The 19,900-nt window shown below is 37.2% G+C and overlaps 1 protein-coding gene across 1 annotated transcript in view; it reads right to left on the minus strand.

The window, feature by feature from the left end:
- Positions 1 to 759: 759 nt before the first annotated feature.
- PGM2L1 (phosphoglucomutase 2 like 1) overlaps positions 760 to 19,900 on the minus strand; it is a 69,603-nt gene continuing 50,462 nt past the window's right edge. Inside the window, exons 7-14 of the mRNA XM_053561287.1 lie at positions 13,176 to 13,365; positions 12,140 to 12,237; positions 11,266 to 11,446; positions 8,364 to 8,457; positions 7,546 to 7,675; positions 7,121 to 7,310; positions 3,401 to 3,534; positions 760 to 1,192 (exon numbers count right to left, since the gene is read on the minus strand). Coding sequence (XP_053417262.1) covers positions 1,090 to 1,192; positions 3,401 to 3,534; positions 7,121 to 7,310; positions 7,546 to 7,675; positions 8,364 to 8,457; positions 11,266 to 11,446; positions 12,140 to 12,237; positions 13,176 to 13,365 — 1,120 coding nt within the window. The 3' untranslated portion in view covers positions 760 to 1,089. The remainder of the gene's footprint in view (positions 1,193 to 3,400; positions 3,535 to 7,120; positions 7,311 to 7,545; positions 7,676 to 8,363; positions 8,458 to 11,265; positions 11,447 to 12,139; positions 12,238 to 13,175; positions 13,366 to 19,900) is intronic.

A 19,900-nucleotide genomic window follows, 5' to 3' on the forward strand; every position in this document is an offset into this window, starting at 1 on the left:
CTAAAATAAACTTAACTTTTGTTATAAAACTTGTAATTTTCACATTCCATAATACTTTAAATCTGGATGTTTTCTTGCTTTGTAAAATTAACATTACTTCATAAGATGAAGGAATAAATCTACTTACAAAAACTAATTCAAAAGTTAGACTGCCAAATAAATTCAGAATTCCTTTCTCAGTTCATATTTTTTCTTTATTTAAAGCTTATGATAAATGACACAATTCTAATATCTTCAACTACAGTTATACTACAAGCCTGCTTTCATTAAAATCTTTATTCAAAAAAATTTTTAATCAGCAAATTCATTTGATACCGAGGAAGCACCTATATAGTTTGAAAGATTTTCCTCATCTGAAAATTTCCTTAACTGTCTGATTAAATTATATTCAATGCAGGAACACTTTCATTTCATAGCAGACCCTGAGAAGGCACTGAGAAATTTGATGAGAACAAAGCCAATAGAAGTGTTGCCACTATTGTTTTATGTTCAGTAAACTTCAGAATTGTAAATACATACAGTAAATATACACTGCACCAAGGGCACCTGAAATAGAGGTGCTGAAACCACATATTGTAACATCTGTTCTAAACTACAAATGTTAAACATCCTATTTCCAATATTCTACTTTGTAAATTAATACCTGTGATATAACAAAGACACTTTTCTACAATGATCTAGGAATAGTATCATTTTCTTGCCAATTTTATGTATTAATTTCCTTAATGAACCTTATAGTTACATAACATTTATCTGCCATTTTCTTTTACCATGCTATACACAATTACAAGATATGGAACTAGGCTTGATCACACTCTCACCTTTGTATTGTTAACATTTCTGTTAAAGGTGGAACAACATATTACTATAATACTTTTACCATGATGACTTTTGTTCTAGGTTATGAAAAAATTGGAATCATTTCCCTCTTACCATGTCATTTTAAATTTATACAGTTCAGTCAGCAGACAAAAAAGAAAGAAAATTAAAGGGAAAAGATACTCAGCCAGATGAGATAGGGAGAGAAAACCATCACAGGGGTCAATGCATGGAGTTCTTGGCTGTTCTGTTCCATGAGCCAGTGGACCCCTAAACAGAACGCCAGATCAGTCCATTCTTACTGGGCTCAAGAAAATTCTTAATCAGAGCTTCGATGAGTTTCTTTAATTCTTCTTCCAGGAAGACAGTGTCACTGAGAAAAAAAAGATGAAGCATTTTGGAATTCTTTATTATCACATCCCTAAAATTTGTTTAAATTATTTTTTTATTTTTAAGAGGGCATATACCTACTGGAATGATTAAACAATTGGTAAACAGAAGAGAAATTCACTCAGTTAAAATAGACAAAAAAAAATCATATACAAAACACCACCGACAAACTGAAGTTGAACTGCGCTAACAGAAGTTCCCTGGCACGTGACAAACAGAAGAGTAACAGCGTACATAAAGAATTCTCCTTGGTCAGGCAGTTTAAGGGCTTTGAACACCAACACCAGGTATTAAGATAAAACAGTGCCCTGGAATACTTTGAAAAACACTCGGTGCAGATGTTACAGGGTGATAAGACATATCTTTTAGGTAGAAGAAGGAGGTGTGATTAAAAGAATGAGATATGTAAAAAAATAAATGTGCACTTACAAGTAAGCTCTTCAAAGTCATCACTAAGGAGCTGCTGTTGCCCAAAACATTTAGGAAAGCCTCTTTTAAACTGCTTTATACTGATTCTAAACATTACACAATAAATCAGTTTTTATTATTTAAACAATCATGTGTCACCATGCCTGACTACTTTGTTTTTTAAATTTTTTATGGAGATGGGATCTTGCTATGTTGCTCAGATTGGTCTCAAACTCCTGGCCTCCTCCTACCATGGCCTTCCAAAGTACTAGGATTCCAGGTGTGAGTCACCATGCCCAACCTCACACTTCATTTTTAATTAAATATAGCATTTACCCAAATTGGTTTACTTTAAACTCTGCTCTGAATGACTTCAGGAGGTCTTTTGTTTTTCCTCTCCAAGGGCAATAAAATCTACCCTTAAATATAATGATTTGGGGAAATACAAAATAATGTAGCTTAGTTGAGTTCTGAAGGCAATTCTGGAAAACCTTTCCCAAAGATATATTGATCAATGACAACATTATACGAAGTACTACTTTTAATAGGTTTAAGCAGCCTTTGAATATGTTTGTCAAATTAATTTAGCCACAATTCATACTATTAAAAGTAAATGAACTGGGCATTATGTCAAATTATGCTATATATATGAATGATATTTGGCAATAAACACAAGTTATTTATGGATCACATCTTTATATTCATCATATAATAGTTAAAGATCAGAGATTCTTTCCAAGAATAGAATCTTTCCAAGAATTTTAAATAAATTTTTAAATAAATAAAATTTTAAATAAAATCTTTCCAAGAATTTTAAAACTATAATGAATAAACATTATAAAACATTCATTATAGTTTTAAAATTCAATTCCCAGATGAAGCAGCTGCTTTGGAAAATAGTTTGGCAGTTCCTCAAATGTTAAATAAATGGAACAACCACATAACCCAGCAATTCCACTTCTAGCTATATACAAAGAGAAATGCAAAGTATGTGCACACAAAAACCTGCATACAATGGTCATAACATTATATTCATAATAACCAAAAAGTATAAGTAACCTGAATGTCCATCAACTGATGTACAGATTAAAAAATGTGACACATCTGTACATGGAATATTATTGGGCCATAAAATACAAGCTTTTTTTTTTTTTTGAGACAGAGCCTCAAGCTGTCCCCCTGGGTAGAGTGCTGTGGCAACACAGCTCACAGCAACCTCCTACTCCTGGGCTCAAGCGATTCTCCTGCCTCTGCCTCCCAGGTAGCTGGGACTACAGGCGCCTGCCACAACGCCCGGCTATTTTTTGATTGCAGCCATCATTATTGTTTGTGGGCCTAGGCTGGATTCGAACCCGCCAGCTCAGGTGTATGTGGCTGGCACCTCAGCCGCTTGAGCCACAGGTGCCAAGCCAAAATACAAACTTTTTAAAAAAGTAATAAAATATTGATTCATGCTACAGTATGGATAAACCTAGAAAACACTATGCTAAATAAGAGATAGCAGACCACCTACTGTATGATTCCATTTATATGAAATGTCTAGAAGGAGCAAATCTATAGAGAAAGAGAGCAGATTGGTCGCTGCTTAGGGCTCCATGGGTATAAGGCTTCTTTTGAGGGTGATGTAAATATTCTAAAATTTATTGTGGTGATGGCTGCAAAACTCTATGAACATTTTAAAAACCAGACAATTATACATTTTAAATGGGTGAAATGTATGGGATGTGAATTGTATTTCAATAAAGCTTTTATATATACATATATATAAAAAATCACTTCTCACCTCTGGTCAGGCGATGCGCACATCTCTGCATAATACTTTATCTTTGGTTCTGTGCCACTTGTCCGAAGAGTAGCAACACAGCCATTTTGAAATGTAAATGTAATCATTTGGCTATTTTTACTCACAGGCAGCACCTATGCAAAATTACAACAACAGCTTAATTACACTTGGTACCCTTTTCATTTTCAAGAACTATAAAATACATTCCATTTATCTGAAGTATTTAAAGTAGTCAAATTAGAAATGGAAAGTAGAATGGTGGTTGCCCTGGGCTGAGGGGGATTAGGATGGGCAGTTGTTTAATGGGAAAACATTTCTTTTTTTTTTTTGTAGAAACAGAGTCTCACTTTATGGCCCTCGGTAGAGTGCCATGGCATCACACAGCTCACAGCAACCTCCAACTCCTGGGCTTAAGCGATTCTCTTGCCTCAGTCTCCCGAGTAGCTGAGACTACAGGCGCCCGCCACAACGCCCAGCTATTTTTTGGTTGCAGTTCAGCCGGGGCCGGGTTTGAACCCGCCACCCTCGGTATATGGGGCCAGCGCTTTACCGACTGAGCCACAGGCGCCGCCCCGGGAAAACATTTCAGATGAAAGATGGAAAGTTCTAGAGATCTGTCACACAATCATATGAATAGAATTAACTATATCCTTAAAAATGGGGAAGATGGTGACTTTTATGTGTTTTTTAACCACAATTGAAAATTACTTTTAAATTTAAAAATTATAGAAATGAAGACTGCCTATGTAATAATTCATAAACATACCATTTATTGAACATTTATAATAGTCCAGGCATTAGGTTGTATCCCTTACATACATGATCTCTGGGCCTCGGCAATAATCCTGCAAAGTATTGTTGCCATTTTACAAAGAGAGTAAGCGACCTGCTCACAACAAACAGCCAAGTGGTAGAACCAGAATTGGGAGCCAAAGTCCTAACTTCCTCTACATTTGCAAAGCATTTTCGCAGTTGATCAGTGGTCACCAAAGAGGAATGCCCAAATCCTAGAGGATGCAGTAAGGTGCAAAAAAAAGTATTAATTAGCCAGGCGTTGTGGTGGGCGCCTGTAGTCCCAGCTACTCGGGAGGCTGAGGCAAGAGAATCGCTTAAGCCTAGGAGTTGGAGGTTGCTGTGAGCTGTGTGAGGCCACGGCACTCTACCGAGGGCCATAAAGTGAGACCCTGTCTCTACAAAAAAAAAAAAAAAAAAAAAAGTATTAATAATTTTAACAAAAATTTTTTTTAAATGTGACGCTTCACCGACACTAAGTATATGAATTAATGCTCTTACTCTTCCTAGTTTACATGTCATTCTATTAAGGCTCTGGAGGGGACTATGAGTGCTATGCTATCACAGAGGGGCTGACAGTGGGACTTCCCTCAGGTGTCCTGAGTCCTGGTACTACTGTTCCTGAGATCCCTTCCTCAGTTAGTTGCTTAAGACAAAGACCTTCCTCCCCTCTTTTTTACTTATCGACCATCAACTAGCAAGTCCTGTCTATTCTATACTTTATTTAGCTCAACATTGTCCACTTTTCTCCACCACTATTGCTACTATATTAAATTCAGACACCATCATCTCTCATCCAGACTCTGAAACAGTGTACTAACTGATTTGCCTGGAAGCTTTCCCTCATAACCTACTCACCACACAGGCCAGGCCTCCTCTCACTCCATACTCCAATTATCAACAACTCCTGCAGTTCTCTGAAAGCAAACATACCTTCCCACCTTTGACTTTGCATTTACTGCTCCCTTTGCCTGAAACATCCTCTGTTTCTCCTCCATCTTGGTAACTCCTACTCATACTTGAGAACTCAGAGAAGTCCACAAGGAAGTCTTTCATAATCCTCTAAAATCTGAGTAAGGGGTCCTCCTGTGTTGCTCCACAATATCCTGTGGATCCCCCGGTAACACTTATCATTCTGTCAAGTAATTGCTGCTTATTTGTTTGTTTCACCACTAGACTCTTTGAGTGTAGAAACAGTGCTTTCATCATTTCTGTATCCCTAGTATGCCTACGCCTCTGGCATGGAAGGGTTTCAGTAAAAAACATGAATGTCAATCTGAAACGTGAAGAGACAGTTCAGGAAGTGTTTGATGCTTACTATATAACCTTAGAGATTAACAACATCTATGCTACTTGCCTTACAAAATTGTTTTAAGAAGCAAAGGAGAGTGGCACCTGTGGCTCAATGAATAGGGCGCCAGCCCCATATACCGAGAGTGGCGAGAGTGGCGAGAGTGGCGGATTCGAACCTGGCCCCTGCCAAATTGCAACAAAAAATAGCTGGGCGTTCTGGCGGACGCCTGTAGTCCCAGCTACTCGGGAGGCTGAGGCAAGAGAACCATCTAAGCCCAAGAGCTGGAGGTTGCTGTGAGCTGTGACGCCATGGCACTCCACCGAGGGCGACAAAGTAAGACTGTCTCTTAAGGAAAAAAAAAAAAAAAAAGAGGCAAAGGAGACAAGATGAAAATGCACCTTGAATAACGAATATCATACACTTTAACAAGCACTAAGAGGAAAACAGCATTCCACCAAAGGCTACTGTAAACACACCAACAATTACAGAAGTAAAAATAAGGAAAAGATTTCATTGTTCTCTTCAAGTAATTTACAAAGACAAAAATAGACACAAACATGTATGTTCACAGAACATCAATGACTGGGAACCAGCATTTGCTGATTGAATGGATATGCAAAAATGGAATATGGGTAGTATTCTACACAAGAAGCTGAAGATTTTTCAAAATATATTATGTTTCTAGAATCTTGAGACATCAGGACCACAGTAGAAATTTAGGCTAATCATCATCGTCATAACAACAATAACAAAATCAGTCTATGGCATTTAAATATTTGTTGAGCAAATGATGACATAAATAGAAAGTAACAAATGACAGGAGGAAGGTGTACTATGCAATGAAACCTCAGGAGGAAGACACCTAACTATGGGGCCTGGAGGTTGTGTCCAGGAGATGACATTGGCCTTAAGTCCTAAATAATGCCTGACATAAAGATCTACAGCAGTAGGAAGAAAAGGTAAATGGAGGAAACAGCTTGACTAAAAATAAAGAAATTAAAAAATATGTATATGTGTGTAACTATAAGTTGTTCCATTTGGCTTGAGATATAGAGGATAAGGTTGGAAAAGGAAGTTAAAATTAGAAAGATGGATGGTTTGAAATTATATACTTTTAGACTTTATCTTCTACATCGCTTTTAGCATCATTGCATTTTCTGTCTACCTCATCCCAGATAGTATAGATATTATTTGGAGAGTGATAAAGATAAGCTCAGAGTCAGAAAGACCAGTTAGTGAATGTAACACTGCTCTGGAGAAAAACAATGGAGCCTAGTCTTAAGAAACATATAGGGCTATATTCCACCACTTTATGATAGTGTGAAACATTACAAATTCTTAAAAATTTTTTTCAAGAACCAGGTACTTACAGGGGCCTCTGGACTGGTAAACACATAGGTGTGCTGGGAGGGTGGCGAAGGCTCCATACTCCCTCCCCAGTCTAGTGCCTTGCCCTAAATGTCTCTTCTGTCTGGCTGTTTCTAAACTGTAACCTTTATAATAGACTAGTAACCATGAGGAAACTGGACTGAGCCTCATGTAAACTCTATCCTACTCCTGGACTTTTTGGTGACATGAGCTATTAAATTTTTTATATTGTTTGCAAAAAAAAAAAAAAAAAAAAAGTTACTTACTGATTTCTTACTGGGCTGACTGCTGTCATACCCAGTGGTAACATCCCGTACATGCAGGATAGCAAATGTTCCACAAAATTTTGGATATTCTTTTGGAGAATCAAAATTACGAAGCCTTTGAAATATACTTTTGATGGTAGGTGGATCATAACACAAGAAATATGAAGTTTTTGAAATGTGATAACCATATCTGCAGAAAGATGTAAAGTGCTAAAATCAGATTTTAGATAACTCTTTAGAAAAGTAAATATTAAAGATAAGCCTATTATAGTATTTTGTAGAAAGTGGCAATCCTTAATTCAGACAATTTTAACACTTTTTAAAAAAGGATTAACTATTCCTTAGAAATAAATTTAGAAAACTAAGCATAAGACAAAAAGAAAGAGAAAAATAGGACATGTGAAATTCATAATAGTAGAACTTACTTTTCATAAATGTTAATCAGTTGCTGTTTCAATGTTACATTCATGGTTTCCAGGTAAGATGCCATCTCGGCAACAACAACCGCTGCACTCACCCCATCTTTATCCAAAACTGAAGTTCCACACAGAAAACCTGAGGATTAAAAAACATTTAGGAAAGAGGAAAACTTAAGCCTATAATTTCAATAGTTTTACATTTCTTCAGGAAGACCAGTGAATTTAAAAGCCTAGCAATAGATGAATCCCATCAATATTGAACATATTTAGGGGGCACTTTGGTTCTTTTAATTTCTTTTTTTTTTGCAGTTTTTGGCCAGGGCTGGGTTTGAACCCACCACCTCCAGCACTCTACTCCTTTGAGCCACAGGCGCTGCCCTTAATTTCTGATAAGGTATGTATCTACAAATTTTTTTTTTTTTTATTCTTGGGGATTCATTGAGGGTACAATAAGCCAGGTTACACTCATTGCATTTGTTAGGTAAAGTCCCTCTTGCAATCATGTCTTGCCCCCAGAAGGTGTGGCACACACCAAGGCCTCACCCCTCTCCCTCCTTCCCTCTCTCTGCTTTTCCTCCCCCCCCCATGACCTTAATTGTCATTAATTGTCCTCATATCAAAATTGAGTACATAGGATTCATGCTTCTCCATTCTTGTGATGCTTTACTAAGAATAATGTCTTCCACTTCCATCCAGGAGTATCTACAAATTTTTTACAACTCAAAATATAAAACCAGAAGACAAAAATTCCTCAGTGTACAGAATTATACTTAAAAGAAATTTTCTCAATCAAATTTTAAAGGTTTTTCCTATTTACTACATACCAATAGATTCTTCAAATGCAAAAAGGACTTCTTTCCCATTTTCCAAGAGGTCTTTTATCCTACTTCCAATCCATTTAAAACCTGGTAATGTTTCCTGAAATGCAGAGAGGACCACTCTAGTTAATTGACCCTTTTATAAGTACATATTAGAGAAAAATATGCACATAGCACTTGTATAGTGATCTGTTGCAGTCTTCAATCCACAAAGATTTACATATTGATAGACATATAGTCATAAAGTGCCACAATTCTACACACTGCCACTCCTGATGACCTACTACCTATAGTGAATAGTAGGTGATTTACACCAAATATAATCCACTATTTGTAAGTAATGCATATGGTCACAAAGTAACATAAACACATATACTATGACCATCTACTATTTATTTTAATATCTGTGATATTATAGATGCTTTACGTCATCTTCTAAAATGCTCATACAAACTGTTGCTGAAACAGAGGCTCAAAGGTTAAATTTGCCCAAGATTATGCTGCATATAAGAGATGGAGTCGAAAATCAATTATGCACTCCTTAGAAACTATCTTTTAGGCCAGATGCAGTGGCTCACACCTGTAATCCTGGCACTCTGGGAGGCTGAGGCGGGTGTGTTGCCTGAGCTCAGGAGTTTGAGACCAGCCTGAGCAAGAGTGAAACCCCATCTCTAAAAATAGCCAGGCATTGTGGCACATGCCTGTAGTCCCAGCTACTCAGAGGCTGAGGCAAGAGGATCACTTAAACTCAAGAGGATCACGTGAGCTATGACACCACAGCACTCTACAAAGTGAGACTCTCTCAAAAAAAAGAAACTGTTTTTTCAGCTGTATTATAACCACTAATGTAGCAGTACCTATGAAGGTTGGTGGATTTATCCTCCCTGAGTAATCAAAGGCCATTAAGTTTTCTAGTGACGTACTTTTTTTTTTGCAGTTTTTTGGCCGGGGCTGGGCTTGAACCCGCCACCTCCGTCATATGGGGCCAGGCCCTACCCCTCTGAGCCACAGGCATCGCCCCTAGTGATGTACTTTTAACATTACCACAACATAGGCTTGAATCAAGTGTACCTTCCCATGACACTGTGGCCTGAATAAAATCACCTAGACAGTGACTACCCTGTTTCCCCGAAAATAAGACAGTGTCTTATTTTAAGGTGTGCTCCCAAAGATGCGCTAGGTCTTATTTTCAGGGGACGTCTTATCTTTCCTGTAAGTAGGTCTTATTTTCGGAGGATGTCTTATTTTCGGGGAAACGGGGTAAGTACCATTTTACTAATTAGATTTGAGAATTTTTCTTTCTTCTTCTTTTTTTTATTTTTAGAGACAGAGTTTCACTTTGTCACCCTCAGTAGAGTGCCATGGAGTCATAGCTCAGCAACCTCCAGCTCTTGGGCTTAGGTGATTCTCTTGCCTCAGCCTCTGGAATAGCTGGGACTACAGGCGCCTTCCACAATGCTCAGGTATTTTTTTGTTGCAGTTTGGCCGGGCCAGGTTCAAACCCGCCACCTTCGGTATATGGGGCTGGTGCCCTACTCACTGAGCCACAGGTGCCGCTCAAGGATTTTTCATCTAATCAGCTACTGTTCATTTTAAAGACAAGATGTTAGAATCAACAGAAAAAGTATATGATATATACTAATTCCACAGCTCACCATTATGAAATTTCCTAACTCACCTCACTACTTGCTCACCAAAAACTAAAAACAAAAAAGCCGAAAACCTTCCCCCAACTACAAAACAAGCACTTAAGTTGTTGATTACTCAGGGAGGCTAAATCCACCAACCTTCATGGGTACTCAGGGAGGTTAAATCCACCAACCTACTTTAGTGGTTATAATACAGCTGAAAAGACAGTTTTATAATATTGATCTTTAGAATCATGTTCTTTTCTTTTTTGTGCTCATTATATATATTTCATGCCATAGATATAACAAGGAAAGTAGTCTATGGCCATATCACCAGAATGCACCTGATCTCGTCTAAACCAGGAAAACAGTCACATTATTATAATTCAGAATCTTAGGCTTAACCAAAATTTCAGTATCTTCTATTTTGCTATTTGTGTTTTAGAAAGCCTGAGATTGAAAGCTCTACTTCATAAAGACAAGTACAACTTTCTTTTACTCAGCCAATTAGTGTTAAGACTTGGAGCTTGACTATGGCTCAAGAAAAATGCGCACAGGTATCATTTTCACTGATAGTAAAGATGGCAGAAGAAAAGCAGCTTAGTCCTAGAAGCTGCAAAAATGGTCAGTTTAACTGTTGTGTGTTCACAAAGGTTAATGATTTGGCAGATCAATAGCCACTACTAATTTTTTGAATGAAGAATCACTGGGTCTTAATTCGCAATATAGAAGACTATGGAAAGTTTCTTGAGACTGTGCTTGAGAAGCCTAAGCAAGGGGTTGATAACAACCATAATTTTTTGGAATAGGGTATGTGTTATTAATGAGGTCACCAGGAGACAGGTTTTCCCAGTCAGAAAAACAGACATTGTTGTATAGAGTAATATGTATTAATGTATTTTTTAAAGAATATCTTATTTTAGTCCTGGAATTTCATATACAGTATTGGATTAGCTTTGCTCAAAGTGTCTATACTATCAAAAAAGATTAAATAAGTGTTAACAGAATTAGAAAAAATGGGAGAATTACAAATGAAGTCGATAAGAGTAGTTTTGGTATGGCAATGTCTTTTTAACAGACAGAAATAGGTTTAGAAAAGTAACACCTTTTTTTTTTGGAAAAAAAATAAGAAGTTAATTGATGACTCCATACTGAACTTCAGAGTCAAAGCATTCTATAATAGACTTTGCATTATTATTATTATTGCTTAATAAAAAAAATTTTTTTAAATATAAACAAAAAAAAAAGGACAGTAACACACAGATATTGTCTATTCTTACTTCAAAATGAAATCCTTCTTTAAGTGCAATTGCCTTCAAAATTTTAGAAGAGACTGTGGTGGCTAACATATAAATGTTCTTCACATCAGCATTTCTTGATTTATTTTTCTTCCAGCAATCAAACATCCACCACCCAAACAAAGCTGCCAGTTCATTCCCTGTGAAAACTTTCCAATGATCACTATAGAGAGAGTGAAAATTCAAAGTAAAGACCTTTTTAACTTCTCTTTGAAATTTATTGTCGATAACACCTATAAATTAGGTCAGAAAGGAAAAACCAAAAACTATTACATGACATTTTGAGAAAACATGTACTACTATTTATTTTCTAACTGAGCCTGGTAGGAATGGTTGCAATATCTTTTGGAAAGTTACTACATTATTACTTTTAGTCTCCTACTTGATGAGAAAACAATCATGACAAATGTTTAAGCCTTTCTAGGTAAAGACATCTGCCACATTATAATAGCAAAAATACATAGCAATCTAGAGGACCAAGATTAGGAAATGATAATATTGATAAAACAATCTGTTAGGATATTGTACCTTTTAAAAATTAATATTTTAAATAAAATATAAGGACAGGGGAAAAAGGCTCACAGTACAACTGAAGCACAAAATAATTGATATAAAACTACATATAGTATGATCACAATTTTACAAAAAAACATTATATCTTTAAATATTTTAGTAGAAACAAGATAGGAAGGAAATATCGAACTACTAATTTAGGTGGTTATCTCTGGATGATAGGCTTATAGGAGATTTATGTTCTTTTTTAATTTTTTCATTATTTTCAGTGAGCCTGTAAGACTTAAAATCAAAACTTGATTTTCAAAGTTCAAGTTTTAATCAAATAACAGATTCTACTTACTTTTCCTGAAGTTCTGCCACTGCCAGTCGGTCTGCATCAGGATCTGTAGCTACCACTATTCGAGCATTTTCTTTCTTTGCCAGTCTCAGAGAAAGTTCCTGAAACAGTAATCCCAAAAGCTGTACTGTCCTGAAGAACCTAAATTTAGTGTTAATATTCCTAAATGTAGACACTATGTTAATGACTTTTAGAAGGCACATGACTTTTAGGGGGGGCTAAATTTAAATTAAGAAGCCTAGGCTCAGCTCCTGTAGCTCAAGTAGCTAAGGCATCAGCCACATATACCATAGTTGGCGGGTTTGAATCCAGCCTGGGCCTGCAAAACAACAATGACAACTAAACCAAAAAATAGCCGGGCGTTGTGGTGGGCACCTGTAGTCCCAGCTACTTGGGAGGCTGAGGCAAGAGAATCGCTTAAGCCAGGAGGTTGGAGGTTAGAGGTTGCTGTGAGCTGTGATGCCATAGCACTCTACCTAGGACAATAGCCTGAGGCTCTGTCTCAAAAAAAAAAGAAGCCTAGAAGTAGGGAACCTATCATAGAGATTTTTAACAAAATACTATCTACGGCTCCAATATAATTTAAAAGATAGAAACTGAAAGCTATAACCTAGTTATAAGCTAAGAATATGGGGAAGGGGGAGAGGGTGGGGAGGGAGGGGGGAGAATGGGCGGAGAGAGGGTGATTGCTGGGATTACGCCTACAGTGCATCTTACAAGGATGCATGTGAAACTTAGTAAATGTAGAATATAAATGTCTTAACACAATAACTAAGAAAATCCCAGGAAGGCTATGTTAACCAGTGTGATGAAAATATATCAAATGGTCTATAAAACCAGTGTATGGTTTTATACATGATTGCATTAATGTACACAGCTATGATTCAATAATAAAATAAAATTAAAAAGAAATAAAAAATAAAAGATATAAACTACAGCGGTTCAACAGGGATTGAACTTTTGTAAGTATTGAATTCCAATGGGTTCTATCTATTTTAATAGTTTAATGAAGTAATGATTTAAATATTAAAAAAAATACCAGCACAGATTCTCCTTCTTCAGGATTTGGACATTTAACAGTAGAGAAGTCTGGATCAGGATCTTTTTGCTCTGGTACTGGAATTGGAGGCTTAAAACCAAATGCTTGAAAAGCCAACTGCACATAGTCATGTCCAACCCCATGAAAAGATGTGTGCACAAATTTCAAGGTGGTCTTTGAGTTTAATTCCCTGTAAAAGAAAAATCACCATTTGATCAATATCATAACACTTGTTACCTGTGACATAATTAAAAATTGCCAAATTCTGGAAAAAAGTGATTAAAGCCTTTAGCAGAGGTCTACGATATTTTATTTTATTTATTTTTAATTTTTATTTATTTATTTTTTAGAGTCCCACTTTGTCGCCCTTGGTAGAGTGCTGTGGCATCAAAACTCACAGCACCCTCCATCTCTTGGGCTCAAGCAATTCTCTTGCCTCAGCCTCCCGAGTAGTGGGACTACAGGTGCCCGCCACAACACCTGGCTATTTTTACAGACGAGGTCTCTCTCTGGCTCAGGCTGGTCTGGAACCTGTGAGCTCAGGCAATCCACCTGCCTTTGCCTCCCAGAATGCTAGGAGTACAGGCGTGAGCCATGAGGCCAGGATCAAAAGATTTCTAATTTAAATGCATTCTCCCTTTGTGGTTCAACTTCCTGACCTGGAAGTTGTCCTTCCATCTGCTGTGCTAAACAAATTCTATATAAGTATCTTCTCTTTCCAGAACTATCATAAAAACTTCCTGATTTTTCTCACTCTCCAGCAGACTTCACCTTTATTTCCTTTCATGCCTAGCTTAGATTCCAATGAGCCACATTTCAATCACTTCTTATATGTCACTTTTGTTACCTTGATCTTCTAATACCCCAACCCCTGTTGAACTTAATTAAGTTCTTTTTCCAGGGTCTTTTTTCTTGATTAATTTGAGTTCACTGTAGATCCTAGTTATCAAGTTTTTATCTGATTCATAACATGCAAATATTTTTTCCCATTCTGAAGGTCATCTGTTTGCTTTGGGTATTGTTTCCTTAGTTGTACAGAAGCTTTTCAGTTTAATTAAGTACCATTTGTTTTTTTTGTTGTTGTTGTTGTTGCAATTGCCATGCAAGTCTTCTTCATAAAATCTTTCCCAGGCCAATATCTTCAAGTGTTTTCCCTACACTTTCTTTGAGGATTTTTATTGTTTCGTGCCTTAGATTTAAAACTTTTATCCATCTTGAATCAATTTTTCTAAGTGGTGAGAGGTGTGGGTACAGTTTCAGTCTTTTACATGTGGTCATCCAGTTATCCCAGCTCCATTTATTGAATAGGGATTCTTTTTTTTTTGAGTGGAGTTTCACTATGGCGCCCTTGGTAGAGTGCCGTGGTGTCACAACTCATAGCAACCTCAAACTCTTAGGCTTAAGTGATTCTCTTGTCTCAGCCTCTAAAGTAGCTGCGACTACAGGCACTTGCCTCAACTCCTGGGTATTTTTTTGTTGCAGTTGTCATTGTTGTTTTAGTTGGCCCAGGCTGGGTTTGAACCTGCCAGCTTCGATGTATGTGGTAGTATCCTACCCACTGAGCTACAGGAGCTGCCATTGAATAGGGATTCTTTTCCCCAGTGTATGTTCTTGTTTGGTTTATCAAAAATCAGGTAGCTATAAGAAGTTAGTTTCATCTCCTGGTTTCTATTTGGTTCCAAATGTCAGTGTGCCAATACCATGCTGTTTTGATCACTATGGCCTTGTAGTATAGCCAAAAGTCTAGTAGGGTGATACCCTCGGCTTTGTTTTCATTACTAAGAATTGCCTTAACTATACAGGGTTTCTTCTGGTTCCATACAAAACAAAGAATTATTTTTTCCAAATCATGAAAGTATGATGATGGTATTTTAATGGGGATTGCACTGAATCTGTAGATTGCTTTGGGTAGTACAGACATTTTCACAATGTTGATTCTTCCCAGCCAGGAATATGATTATGTTCTTCCATTTGTTAGTCTCTTCTACTATTTCTTTTTTTAGGGTTTTGTAATTTTCTTTGTAGAGGTCCTTTACCTCTTTTGTTATGTATATTCCTAGGTATTTCATTTTTTTTGGAGCTACCGTGAACGGAATTGTGTCCTTGATTAGCTTTGCATCTTGGCTGTTATTGGCATATAGTAAGGCTACTGATTTGTGGACAGTGATTTTTTTTTGGTAGTTGAGATTTTATTGGTTGTGTTGAGCATCAGTACAGACATTTTAATTTGTATACACAATTCTTAACATATGAACCCCAAATCTAAAAAGCCATTTATTGTAATTCTTTTTTTTAATTAATTAATTAATTTTATTTAATTAATTTATTTATTTTTTGCAGTTTTTGGCCAGGGCCGGGTTTGAACCCACCACCTCTGGTATATGGGGCCAGCGCCCTAATCCTTTGAGCCCCAGGCGCCACACTGTAATTCTTTTTTAAACAGTTATTCCAGTGACTTTCCAGATTAAAATTTGGAGGTAAATTTTCCTTAAGAGGATACCAAGTACCAGTATCTTCAAATGTTGATAAGCTATTAGGTAAGTCCCACCAATTCATACTTTATTACCACATATGCCACATGCTTAGATTTTCAGTCCTTCATAGCACAATAACAAAGTTATTAGGAAAACAGGAGTACCACAACCAAAGATGTTACAGAGTGTACACAGTTCTGACACGGAGAGCCATGATCAGGGGAGTGGTGTTCTTTAGGAAACAATTCTAGTACAAAACAACATGGGAATAGAAGTAATTTAAAATGGTCACACATTAAATGCAGGACTGGGACTCCATATTGCCATTTAGTATGCTTTGTATTACAGGATATAAAAACTAATCCCACTCTATGGAATGTTAAGCTCACACCCAAGACAGTCAAAGCCTCCCATTAATTCAACATCCCACACTATTTTCTGGTTATACCAAAAAATAAACAACCAGCAAATGATTTCACCTCTTAAAAAAAGCATTTACACTTAAAAATGGGATGAGGTGAGATTCCTTCCTTCTTAAAAATATTTCTAGAGCTACTAAAAAACTTGCATTTACAAAATAGTTGATAAAAATATTCCTCTGGATTGTACAAGAAGGGAGGCAGGGGCCACATGGTATATGATATTAATCAGACTAGGCTTCTTTCTCTCCTGCTTCAGCTGCGGCTGGATTCTCCTCAGTTTTAGTTTCTCCATTTTCTGCTGGTAAATCTTCTTTAGTTTCTTGGTTAGCCACTTAGGCCTACTTTCCCTTTGCTCTTCTTTTCCATTTTTGTTACAATTTTTTGCCTGAAGATTTATCCCTTGCTGCTGCCTTTTTTGGCTTCATTTCCACTTTCACAGGAGCAGGTTTAGCTGACAACTGCACCGACCTCCTCTTGGGCTCTTCCTTCCCGCGCCTTCAGCAGAGCTGACCTTCTTCTTCGGCTTCTTGGTAGCGAGCAGGGTGAGTGCTGGGTGCCTGCAGGCTGTGGCAAGCCAAGAGCCTTCACAAAGCTGCACTGCCTGGACGCTGCTGCCAGAGCTGCCGAGACCTGCGGCAGGGGTGGTGGGAAAACCACATGGAACTGCTGTGGACAGTGATTTTATATCATGAGACATTGCTGTATTTTTTTTTATCATTTCCAGGAGTCTTGTGATTGAGTCTTTGGGGTTCTCTAAGTATAAGATCATATCGTCAGTGAAGAGCAAGGGTTTGACCTCCTCTGTACCCATCTGGATGCCCTTTATTTCCTTCTCTTGCTGGACTGTATAGGCTAGAACTTCTAGGACTATATTGAATAGTAGTGGCAATAGATGACAACCTTGTGTGGTTCCAGGTCTAAGTGGGAAAGCTTTCAGTTTTACTCCATTCAGTATAACATCAGCTGTGGGTTTGTCATAGATGGCTTCAATCAGATTAATAAATGTGCCACCTATGCCTAAATTCTTAAGTATTCTAATTAGAAAAGGATGCTGATAGCTGGGCATTGTGTCAAGCACCTATAGTCCCAGCTACTTGGGAGACTGAGGCAAGAGAATCATTTAAGCCCAAGAGTTTGAGCTGTGACATCACAGAACTCCACAGAGGGAGACATAGTGAGACTCTGTCTCAAAAAAAAAAAAAAAAAAACAAAGACAGAAAAGAAAGAAAGAAAAAGAAAAGGATGCTGAATTTTATCAAATGCTTTTTCTGCATCAATTGAGAGGATCGTATGGTCTTTGTTTTTGCTGCTGTTGATATGGTGAATTAGATTTATGGACTTGCATATGTTAAACCAGCCTTGCATCCCTGGGATGTAACCTACTTGTTTGTGATGAATGATTTTTTTAATGTGTAGCTGCAATCTACTGGCTAAGATTTTATTGAGAATTCTTACATCTATATTCATTAGTGACATTGGTCTGAAATTCTCCTTTTTACTTAGCTCTTTTCCTGGTTTAGAACCAGGAAGTTTGCTTTGTAGAACGTGTTGGGGGAGATTCCTTCCTTCTCAGTTTTTGAAATAATTTCTGCAGTATGGGTATAAGCTCTTCTCTTGGGAGATTTTTTTAAATTATTCCTTTGATCTCAGTTCTTAAAATTGATCTGTTCAAGACATCTATTTCATCTTGGTTAAGTCTAGGTAAAGAGTATGATTCCAGGTATTGATCCATTTCCTCCACATGGTTAAATTTCTGGGCATAGAGTTTCTTGTAGTACTCAGAGATAATCTCTTGTACCTGGTGTGGCATCTGCTTTATTTCCCCTTTATTATTTCTGACTGAGGTTATAAGAGATTTTACTTTTCTATTTCTAGTTACTCTGTCCAAAGGCTTATCGATTTCATTTATTTTTTTGAAAAACCAACTTTTTATTTCATTAATTTTCTGAATGATTCTTTTGTTTTCAATTTCATTCATCTCTGATTTAATTTTAGATATTTTTTTCTTCTTCTGGGTTTGGGATTAGATTGTTTTTCTTTTGCCAATTCCATAAGATGTTAATGAGTTTGTTAATGCATTCTCTTTCTGTTTTTCGAATATAGGAAATTGATGTGATACATGTCCTTCTTAAGTGTGCTTTTGCTGTGTCCCACAGATTTTGGCAACTTGTGTCTTCACTATTGTTAGGTTTTAAGAATTTAACAATTTCCTCTTTTATCTCTCCTTGAACCCAATTATCACTCAGCATAAGGTTGTTTAATTTCCATGTCTTTGTGTGAGGATGAATGTTTTTGTTGGAGTTGAGTTCCACCTTTATTGCCTTATGGTCTGAGAAGATATGAGGTATAATTTCTATTCTTTTCATTTTTCTGAGGTTTGATTTGCATCCTAGGATGTAGTCTATTTTGGCATATATACCATGGGCTGATGAGAAAAATGTATATTCTTTAGCTTTGGGATGGTGTGTTCTATATATGTCTATTAATCCCATTTGTTCTAGGATCATATTTAAGTCCTTTGTATCTTTGTTTAGTTTCTGTTTAGAGGATCTGTCTAGTTCTGTCAGAGGAGTGTTAAAGTCCCCAACTATTATGGTGTTATGGGATATCATATTGCTCAGACCCAACAAGATCTGTTTCATAAATCTGGGAGCATTTAAGTTGGGTGCATAAATATTTAAAATTGAAATGTCTTCTTGTTGTACTGTTCCTTTGACCAGTATAAAATGTCCATCTTTGTCTTTCTTTACTTCAGTTGCTTTAAATCCGCTTCTATCTGAAAATAAGATCACAACCCCTCCTTTCTTCTAATTTCCATTTGCTTGAATACAGTTTTCCATCCCTTACCCCTGAGTCTTGATTTGTCCTTCAAGGCTAGGTGTGTCTCCTGGACACATGGATGGCTTGTGCATTTTTTTTTCTTTTTGAGTCTCACTACATCATCCTCCATAGTGCCTTATAGCATCATAGCTCACAGCAACCTCAAACTCTTGGGCTTAAGCAATTCTCTTGCCTCAGCTTCCCAAGTAGCTGGGACTATAGGCACCTGTCATGATGCCTGGCTATTTTTGTAGCAGTTGTCATTGTTGTATAGCAGGCCTGGGCTGGGCTTGAACCCACCAGCCATGGTGTATGTGGCTGGCGCTGTAACCACTGTGCTATGGGCACCAAGCCAGCTTGTGCTTTTTTATCCAATCAGCCAGCCTGTGCCTCTTCAGTGGTGAATTTGTTCCATTGACATTTATTGAAAGAATTAATAAGTGTGGTGGAGTTCTATTCATCTTATTTTGTGAAAGTCCGTTGTGTAGTTTTATCATTTGCACCATTGTGGAGGCTAAATTTTGACCTTTAGCTACTGGGTGTTTACTTTGCTAGTGAACCCTTGTGTTGGTCAGTGTTGAAAATAGGTCTAGGTATTTCCTGTACATCTGGTCTTACTGTGAATTTCCTCAGTGCTTGTATATGTGCAAAGGATTTGATTTCTCCATTAATTTTGAAGCTCAGTTTATCAGGATACAGAATTCTGGGCTGAAAATTGTTTTAAGAATGTTGAAGGTCAGGTGGTGCCTGTGGCTCAAAGGAGTAGGGCGCCAGCCCCATATGCCTGAGGTGGCGGGTTCAAACCCAGCCCTGGCCAAAAAAACAACTGCAAAAAATAAATAAATAAAAATAAAATAAAATAAAAAGAATGTTGAAGGTGGATGACCATTCTCTTCTGGCCTGGAATGTTTCAGTTGAAAAGTCTGCTGTCATCCTAATGGCTCTGCCATTAGCCAGGCATTTACCCCTGGCTGCTTGCAGAATTTTTTCATTCATCTTGGCTTTGGAC

The sequence above is a fragment of the Nycticebus coucang genome, chromosome 14 (genome assembly GCF_027406575.1).
Source record: "Nycticebus coucang isolate mNycCou1 chromosome 14, mNycCou1.pri, whole genome shotgun sequence".
Classification (NCBI taxonomy): Eukaryota; Metazoa; Chordata; class Mammalia; order Primates; family Lorisidae; genus Nycticebus; species Nycticebus coucang.